General features: G+C 51.0%; 1 protein-coding gene across 2 annotated transcripts in view; it reads right to left on the reverse strand.

Moving 5' to 3' along the window:
- UBR2 (ubiquitin protein ligase E3 component n-recognin 2) overlaps positions 1 to 10,268 on the reverse strand; it is a 1,610,484-nt gene that overhangs the window by 1,191,083 nt on the left and 409,133 nt on the right. For both annotated transcript variants that reach the window (XM_078649714.1, XM_078649715.1), the window contains exon 16: positions 2,049 to 2,110. In XM_078649714.1, coding sequence (XP_078505840.1) covers positions 2,049 to 2,110 — 62 coding nt within the window. The remainder of the gene's footprint in view (positions 1 to 2,048; positions 2,111 to 10,268) is intronic.

Here is a 10,268-nt window from a genome sequence, read left to right on the forward strand (position 1 = left end):
TTTGAAGCGAGATCATCCAAGCAACAGTTTTTAAAATGCACATCTCTGCCTCAATCATGACCTTTTCAGTTTACCACAGTTTGACCACCTCAACAATGGCGGATATTGATTTTCAGCATGCATACTTTAAAGAATATAGTCAAACTGTGCATTGTTTTGTAATTACACCTGGCTTTCTTGTTGCGGCCATATGCACAGACCGACTCAAACACTGAGCCTGATCCCTCTATGGTCTGCATGCTTTGGTCCCATGCATAAGTCAGGGTGGAAATTGTTGCTATGGTCTCCTGGCTACGCCATATTCGAAAATATATCTCCTAAAGAGTGGAGCTTCATCGGCCCGCCCCTTGCTGCCTGAATTATCCCAAGGTGCAGGACAGGATACAGCCAAGAGAAGGAGTGTTTGTGGTCTATAGTGTGCCAATGATTTCCACCCGAAACAAGCAGTAGCCTCCATCATTAGGGCCTTTGAGTTTAATGGGGTTCAGCTCTGCTGAGAAGCAATGTCTGCTGCTGCTTTTCTGCAGTGTATGTTGGGAGGTTCTCAAGAGTTTTTTGGGTGTGTACACCCAGGGGAGTGATGTGTGTATGTCTTTTAATGCATGTTGTGAGTAAGCACAAAGGGGTGGATGTACATACGTCTAAAGGGTGCATGTCTATATATTTAAAAGTTGTGTGTGGACGGCAGGCAGGAATGTTTGCACGGTGGGTGTCATTTCAGGATGTTGTCTGTCTAGATGACAGAGAAACCTCGTGCATCTCTTTCCAGTGCTCGCACTCAGCTAGGGCCAGAGCTAGGATGACCTCGGCGCTCCTCTAGTGTCCCATGTCGAGGCTGCCACTGCCTAGTCGTCCTTTGTCCTGCAGCGTCCGTCCACTTCTGGCTCACCCCCTGCCAGAGCCCAGCTGCCCGGCCTGCCGCCTTATGATCTGCGCGGGCTGTGCGCGCTCTGAGCTGCCGCTGGCTGGGGGCTCTGCACTTCTTGGCCAGGCGCGAGGCGGGGGAAGGCCCAGTTGTTTCACATACAGCTGTGTGTCCCGGCGACCCCGTCCAGCCCGGGGCTGAGGAACACATAAGCAGGACTGGCTTTGGTGGATCAAAATTCCGGGCAGCCACGGGGAAAACCGGCGCATTTGTGGTAGGCCTTATCCCTTGCGAGGCACTACGCCGCTTGCCTGCCTGGCGTGAAACACCAGAGTGCGCCACAGTCCCTGCTGCTAATAATTAGGGGGGTGTGAGTATGCCGCCGTATGGCGAGGCCCTGAAAGAGAAGTGAGGAGCAATCTGCCGGTGGGGTTCTCAGTAATACGGAGGAGAGCGTAGAAACTGGGCCAATGTGAACAAGTGAAAGTGAAAGGCACGCCATGAGCAAGCACATCGGCGGGCCCTGCGGCTCGTGCCCAGTGGCGGCGCATGCGGGGTTCGCCGCTGTGCTTGAGGAGTGCTGCACGGCTCGCGAGGCCGTGGGAGGGGGCCGCCAAAGCACCAAAAAAGCCGTCCCTGCACACCATGCTGCATGCTTGAGGAGCTTGCCTGCCCGAGAAGAGCTACCGGGAGGCGACCAAGGCGGTGTGACGACACTGCATTGCCTGTGAGTGCCGCGCGCCAGTGCGCTCAGTGGGGCGCGCCAGTGTGCTGACACGTCTTGGGCATGGAAAGTGAAAGTGCCTTGCCTCTCAAGTGGGACAGGAGATGCCCACGGCGCGCGCGTCCACATTCCCAGTCCGGCCTGCAGCCTGCTCGTGCCCCAGTCCGGCCTGCAGAATGCGCGTGCCCATCTCCTGTCTCCCTTTAAGCCCTTGAAAGCATAGTCGAAGACTATAGGTCTCGCTGGCGACAGCCAGGTGCGAGACCTAAAAAGGAGCCCTCTTTCTTCAAGATCATTACATACAACACTTATGAACAATTTAGCTATTAAGTTACAACAATAAACTACACCGGTGAGTATACCAGTGCTGTAAAACAACACAAATTACTGCAGAATTCAAAATTTATACTATAAAGCCAAAAGTGCAAATTCAGGGGTAAAATGCTCAACTCTACTTACCAACGGAAGCTGTTCGGGAAACTTATAAGCCACTTCACTTTTACTCAATAAAGCATGTAAACCTGCAAAGACAAGTAAAATACAAGTATTCAATTTATTTTCAAAAGCGTTGTACAGCTGTTTTCAGCAGGGCACTTAGGAAAGAAAGATACGAGTTTAGCTCTTGATTGAATTTGAGTGAAGCATGTGGACATACAATTAGCACAGTTTTAAGGCAATTTTAAGCCCCTAGTAAATGGTACCCCTGGTACTTAGGGTATTGAACTTAAAGAGGGCCCCTAAGGGCTGCAGCACGTATTGTGGCACACTAAGGGCCCCTCACCAAACTCATGCAAACTGCCATTGCAGCCTGCATGTCTTGGTGCAGAGAAAACCGAAGTGTGTGTACCATGCCTGCCAACCCCATATGTGGCACAGGTAAGACACCCCTATGGCAGGCCCTACAGCCCTAAGGCAGGGTGCACTCTACCCATGTGAGGGCATGTCTGCCAGAGTGAATATGTCCCGTGACACACTTAGATATTACCAGTGCACAGAGAAGCCATACCGAGTACATTAACTGGACACTCATTACGAGTTCCCCAGCTACATGATGGCTTCACTGTACCCCAAGATGTAATGTAGCAAATACATCATCTTATTAAATCCACACTAATGCCAGTGCTGGATTTATTAATAAGTTAACAAAGAGGGCATCTTACAGGTGTCCCTGAAACCCTACAGATTATTAGTGTGTTGACTGGCTGGTCTCGACCTGCTAGCCACCACAGATAAGTTTCTGACATTCTAAGGTGAGAGCCTACTCCCTCGGAGGTCAGCAACAAAGTCTGCTCTGGGCAGAGGTGTTCACACCTCCTCCAAGCAGGATTGGCATTCCAGAGCTGGTAGGTTCAAAGCCCTGCCTACTTTGTTATGCGACCCGGGCCTCTCCAGATAGTGGAGGTGTCATGTAGTTCCTATAAACCTATATAGGATTTGCGCTTTTAGACAACATACACTGTAGGATTGGAGTACAAACTGATTCTAGACACCCCCATCGGGTATGCTAGCCTATATATTAGTTAGCTCACAGTGCCACTAGAAACCCCTATTACCAAGGAGAGAATAGCTCTTGGTAACTATCAAACATGACAACCCTGATCCCTCAGGATCGGGGAAACAGTTCGATACTTTTAGCTCAGTCATTCTTGCTCACTTTGTCTCAGAGAGATACACAGAATAAACGGTGGGGGTGTCTTTCAGTAAGCATTTATTGAACCAGTGCCAATCTGATGTAAATAGGTGTGCTGAAAGAACCATAAGACAGAAGGAGATGTAAATGATCTTAAGTACCAACAGAATAAAAGGATGGTAGATTTCTATCAAGTATAAAAATACATGACAATAAAATGCGTACTCCTCTGATGCAACCCTAACTAGATGTACCCAAGTGTACCTAGTGTGTATGTAGGTGTAGAAGCCATGAATATCTCTAGGATAAAGTCAACCCAATTATCTGAAGTGAGAGACTGTGGGACCCAGTCTTGGTCTCAAGAAGGACACCCCGCAAGGGATGTCAGACCACTGCGAGCTGGAGTGTCTGCGTGCAGGAACCTCAGGTTCTTGCGTTAGTGTGTCAGCATGGAAGTAATTTTCTCCTCTCCCTGCCTCAGCAACGATATGGTGTTTATATACCCAATATGGTACCCCCAGGGGATATACCTTGCTGTGTCATGTCGGACTAGGATGGCAGAAGGAATGACCCTTATACATAGTTCTTATGCAGGAGATGGTAGTCCTCACATCGTAGTCTTGCTGCATCGGCTGCGTTACACATCTTCGACACGGACCTTCATAATGCTCTGCAAAGCAGGGTTTAAGGTACTTTGATCAGAGGGTCTAACTGGATCCCTGTAGGCAGCACATGCTCCATCACAGTCAGTCTGAAGAACTTTATCCTGGACCGGCGCAACCATTTATCCACAACTGATGCGTGTGCTTTTTTGGCGCTATTCTCAATGAAATATTAAAACCCGTATAAGAAATGCGTTACTTACCTGTAACAGCAGTTATCCAGTATTGGTGTCTTTCATAGATTCACATGCCTGAATCATTCCCCGTCGTCGAGACGGGAGCCTCCGGTATATAATAAAGTAATGTCCTATAGACATACATAAAGAAAAATAGGCCTAAGGGCCTCACCTTAGTAGCCTATCCTTGTCCTTATGCAAAAAGGACCAAACTCTTAGAGCCAGCCAATCAGCTATCACCTCCCTCTAGAACCTTCCCTGCTGGAGCCTCAGTCTCTCAGATTTTCGTACGCACCAAGCTAGGTAGGCGTAAAGCAGGTAGAGAGAGAGCATGAGTCCTTCCAGGGGAGGCGGGAGGGTTGCATGTGAATCTATGAAAGACACCAATACTGGATAACTGCTGTTACAGGTAAGTAACGCATTTCTTATCCAGTATTAGGGGTGTCTTTCATAGATTCACATGCCTGAATCAGAATAGTTAGCAATACATATAATGCACATGTCTGATGCAATGATGCTACATAATCAGTTAGATAATACACTAAGTATCATGCGACTGTAAGCATTAGGATACATCAACATAACCAAATAGAAGAGATGTGCATACCAGGATGGCGGGATGTAGGAAGGCTCACCTCACTGGAATAGATGTCGAAGCACCGCCTGGCCCACAGCTGCGTCCTGCAGAAGCTCAACATCCAGGCAATAGTGTCTGGCGAACGTATGCGGCGACTTCCACGTCGCTGCTCGGCATATGTCCAGAATCGGCACTCCAGCGAACAGCGCTGCTGATGTGGACATTGCTCTTGTGGAGTGTGCGTGCACCGTGGCATTCAACGGCCGGCCGGCCTTTTCATGGCAGAATGCTATCGCCGAAGAGATCCACCTTGAGATACTCTGTTTCGTGAGTGGGAGACCAAGTCTTGGTCTACTGTAGGCCACAAAAAGTTGCGACGACTTTCTGAAGTCTTTTGTCTTGTCAAAGTAAAATCTTATACACCTTTTGAGGTCTAAGGAGTGTATCGTCCTCTCTGCTGCAGTGGTAGGGTTTGCAAAGAAGGAACGTAGAACCACCGGTTCATTAAGGTGAAAGTCTGAAGGCACTTTTGGCATGAATTTGGGATTCATCCTCAGCACCACTCTGTCTTGTTTAAATTGCATAAACGGTTCCTGAATGGATAGAGCTTGTAACTCGCTGACTCTCCTGGCCGATGTTAGAGCGAGCAGAAGAGCTACCTTCCATGAGATGTACTTGATGGGTGCTCGGTGAATGGGCTCAAAAGGATGGCTCATAAGCTGGGTGAGTACCAAGTTTAGATGCCATGTAGGTGGAATCCTTCTAGGCCTTGGGTACGACCTATACAAGCCTTTGAGGAACTGTTTAATAAGCCTGCTGGACCAAAGCGAAGGGGCCTTCGAGGATCTAGTGTAGCGGGAAATTGCAGCCAAGTGAACCTTTATAGATGCATGCGCCAGTCCTGACTCCGCCAAGTGTAGAAGGTATGGCAATATCTGTACAGGGGTAATATGGAGAGGTGACAGATCTTGTTCCACGCACCATAAGCAAAACCGCTTCCACTTGAGGGAGTATGTTCTGTTGGTACTGTCCGCTCGCGCTTTCGCTAGGACCTCTCTGCATTCCTGTGGGATGTCTAGATGACAGAATTCTCTGTGCTCAGGAGCCAGGCTGATAATCTGAGCGATGGTAGGTTCGGGTGTTGGATCTGTCCGTTGGACATAGTCAGCAGGTACGGGTGCTGTTGCAGACGAATCGGAGCCCTGATGGAGAGGCGATGAAGGTCCGAGAACCAATGCTGCCTCGGCCAGAACGGGGCAATCAGGATCAGGGTACAAGGCTCTGCCTTCATCTTCCTGAGGACCCTGGGAATCATCGGGAAGGGGGGAAAAGCGTACGCAAAGATGCCGAACCAACTGATGGAAAGGGCATTTCCGAGTGACCCTTGTTGGGGACGCCAACTAGCGTAGTTTGGGCATTTGGCGTTCTCCCTGGTGGCAAAGAGGTCGATCCTTGGGATTTCCCATTCTGAGAATACCTGATCTAGTGTACCTTGGTCGAGCTCCCATTCGTGAGTGAGAGACGTCCGTCTGCTGAGTGCGTCCGCGATGGTATTGTCCTTGCCCGGGACATATTCCGCTTTGAGCGTGATCCCTTGAAGCACTAGCCAGTTCCAGATTTCTTGCGATTCGCGTGAGAGAGTGAGCGAACGCGTCCCTCCCTGCTTGTTCAGGTAGTGCATCGTCGTGGTGTTGTCCGTCCTGACGAGCACCTGGGAGTTCTGGATACGTGGTAAAAAGGCCTTCAGTGCTAGGAAGACCGCTCGCAGTTCGAGAAGGTTTATGTGGAACGTCTTCTCCTGGTCTGTCCATTTGCCGCTGACTTGTAGGTCCTGTAGGACCGCTCCCCAACCCTCCAGGGAGGCATCCGTGGTGATTACCAAAGGTGCTGCTGGAAGGAGGAAGGGTAGGCCTGTCGACAGATTTCTGAGATTCATCCACCATCGCAGAGTTTTGGACATCTGTGGTGTTATTCTCACTGTGTCGTCGAACGAGCCAGTACTTTGAGTCCATTGGCATGCGAGAGCTTCTTGCAATGGACGCATCCTGAGGCGGCAGTGCGGGATGAGGAGGATACAGGACGACATCATGCCCAGCAGTGATTTGAAAGTTCGAACTCTCATGGTCCTTCTCGAAGCCACAGCCGTGGCCAGAGATACGATCTTGTGTTTCCGTTCCTTTGAAGGAAATGCTTTCACGCATTCCGTGTCCAAGGTTGCCCCCAGGAAGGAGATGCGTCTGGTCGGGGTCATGCAGGATTTCTCGAGATTGAGAGTTAATCCTAAGTGCAGAAAGAGATTGGTGCAGGCGTTGGAGGATGAGGTCGCGCCTGTTGCTGAGGGGGCTTTCACCAGCCAGTCGTCGAGGTAAGGGAAGACCTGGTGACCCATTTGACGCAGGAAGGCTGCCACAGGAGAAAGGCACTTTGTGAAAATCCGCGGGGCGGATTTGAGGCCGAACGGCAGTACTTTGAATTGGTAGTGGCGTCCTGCCACCTCGAACCTTAGGAATTTTCTGTGCCCTTTGAGGATCGGGATGTGGTAGTAGGCATCCTGGAGATCTAGGGAAGTCATGAAATCTCTGCTTTCTAGAATGCCCAGAATTTCTTGGAGCGTCACCATCCTGAACGACTGACTCTTTAGGAAAGAGTTGAGGGCTCTGAGATCCAATATGGGCCTCCACTTTTTCCCCTTCTTTCGAATAAGAAAGAAGCGGGAATAGAATCCCTGCCCTCTTTGAGATGGTGGGACCAGCTCGATCGCTCCCTTCTTCAACATCGCGGATATTTCCAGGAGCAACGGCCGGAGATGTTTGTGTGGCAGTTTGCGTGGCGGTGTTGAAGGTGGGATGGTGATGAATTCCAGGGAATGGCCGAATCTTATCAATTGTAGGACCCACCGATCTGTGGTTATGAGGTGCCAGTTCTGTAGGAAATGGGTCAACTTTCCTCCAATTTTGAATGAGGGATATTGTTGCTGGACTGGCTGGAGTAATCGGTCACTGGCGGCCGCCAGTGCCCCTCCTCTGGTTCTTTCCTCGGAAGTTTGATCGTCCATAGGAAGTTTTGCGGTTCTGCTGTTGCTTCTGTGGGTACTGCGACTTATTCTGGTATGAATATGAGGATCTATTTTGGAAGGACCCCCTGTATGAGGGCTGACCTCTGGACCTGTTGCCCCGAAAGGACTGGTTCCTAGCCTGCAGCGTACCCAGTGCTCTAGCCGTATCGGTGTCTTTTTTAATGTTCTGGAGCGCTTCATCAATTGTGGCTCCGAAAAGATGTTGGCCGTCGAAGGGCATGTCTAGCACCTTTGTTTGAACTTCTTGCCGAAATGAGGTAGCCCGAAGCCAGCCCTGGCGCCGCAGGACTGCTGCTCCAGCTAATTGGCGAAAGCCAGTCATGGCTCCATCTATGGCACAATCTATGATTTCCGCTGCCGAGGCTTGACCTTCCGAGAGCAGTGCCTTGACCTCTTCCTGCATCGTATCTGGTAGCTCCGCCAAATAAGGGACCATGTCCTCCCCCAGTTGGCGATTGTAGCGTCCTAACAGGGCAATAGAGTTGGCGACTTTGATAGTCATGGCTGACGTAGTGGTGAACCGTTTCCCAATGGTATCCAACTTTCTTCCCTCCTTGTCCGGTGGTGCTGACAAGGGAGAGGAAGGGTTGCGGGAATTCTTCTGAGCTGCCTGGGTCACCACTGAATCAGGTTTTGGGTGCCCATTGAAACAAACAGCCGCCTTGGTGGGAGCTTTGTATTTTTTGTCCAGACGTGGGATAACCGCAGGTATGGACGCCGGCGTGGCCATCAGTTTCTTTCCCTGGTCCCAGAGAAAGTCTATAATCGGAATTGATTTAGTGATCTTTTTTGTTTGTTCTTTAAAATCATATAAGAAACATTCTGTTTCCGTTGTTTCCATTTCCATGTGGACACGCTTCGCTGCCCGCTCCATTAACTTATGGAACCCGCCAATGTCCACTGGCGGAGAATCCGATTGGCGTGGTTGGGGTGAAGCTGGGGAGGGCGCGACATACTCATCTTCATCGTCGTCCTGATCCGTGCGACCCTCAGGGACTTCGCCTTCTTCCATTTCCTCCGCTTCCTCCTCTGAGGATTCCACTACTTGAGGTGAGACTGCCTCATGGGAGGCCTGCGGACGTGGTCGCGTCTGTTGTGGGGCTGCCGGTGGAGCAGATGTCGTCGGTGTTGGGCCCCTATTCTCAGCATCACGTGCCTCCGAGAAACGCTGCTTGTAGTCCTGGATGAGATGTTTAAGGTCATCCACGATGGACACCGGAAGGCACACCATAGGGGTCACTTCCGTCCGTACCTGCGCTCGGAAAGAGTGTTCCTGGTAGGTAAATTCCTCCTGTTCAGAGTGTTCCTGGTAGGTAAATTCCTCCTGTTCCTCATCAGTGCTTTGGCATTTCACGTGGAGGTCAGAGACGGACATAGCTTGAGTGGTTGTTTCCTCTTCCGATTCTTCACTCTGGAGGAAATCCGAAGGTAAGTGGCTCTGCACTTTGCTCGGGGAGGTCGTTTCGGGCGTGATCAGCTTCTTTGGCCCTTTGCGCGGTGGTGTCGGCGGAGGCTGCGTCCATGACGACGGTTCCACCAGCTTGGACTTCTTCCACGGGTCCGCGTTGTCCCTGGTCGTAGACGACCCTTCCGTCGACGGTTTCGTCGTCGACGGCATGTTCTCCGTCGACGGGGGTTCCAGCGACGAGATTTTTGTCGTCGTCGATGTTTTCGTCGACGATTCATTTCTCGTCGACGATTCATTTCTCGTCGACGTCTTCTTCGTCGACGGTCTCGGTGACGCGTCTTCCGTCGACGGCGGGCTTCTAGTCGTCGACGTCCCTGGCTTGGTCGTCGATGGGTTCCTCGTCGACGGGGTCGTCGTCGACGATGGGTTCCTCGTCGACGGTGTCATCGTCGACGACCCCGATTTTGACGTCGATGAGCTCTTCGTCGACGGGGTCGTCGTCGACGGCCCCGATTTCGTCGACGATGGTGTTTTAGACGACGACGATTTCAGCAGTATGACAGATGTGATGGGCCTACCTGCCGACGATGATGATGGAGTGGTCGTCGTCGATGCGAGGACTGACGACGCCGTCGTCGTCGACACCGTCGTCGTTGTTGTGGAGACGGCGAGTGGCGTCACAGCCTTCTTTGCGTGGAAGATGGCGTAGGCTTGGAGGATGAGTGCGCAGGCTTCTTAAAGGCGTGAGAGCCTATGTCAGACACTGAGGAGGTTGTAGATTTGGCCTCTGAAGATTTCTTTTGCATCTTCATAGGAGGAGTGTCTGAGGGGCCAGGGGGATCCCCCCTTGGCCTCTTGAGGGAGACGTCCGAAGTCATGGAGAAGCTGCCCTCTGAGGACTCCACATTATCCCTCTGTTTGAGCCTGTCCAGCCAAATGAGAAGTCGGCCCTCTCTGTCCCTCAAAGTCTTATTAGGGAAAGAGCGACAGATCTTACAATCCTTAGGGACGTGGTCTGGGTAAAGGCAGTATAGGCACAGGTCGTGCTTGTCCTCCACATGGAGCCTTTTCTTCCCACATGAAGAGCAGGACCTGAAAAGGGCTTTCTTCTGGGATCCAGACATTCCTTAAAATGGCAAGGAAAGACAGC

Source organism: Lissotriton helveticus, chromosome 6 (assembly GCF_964261635.1).
Source record: "Lissotriton helveticus chromosome 6, aLisHel1.1, whole genome shotgun sequence".
Lineage (NCBI taxonomy): Eukaryota > Metazoa > Chordata > Amphibia > Caudata > Salamandridae > Lissotriton > Lissotriton helveticus.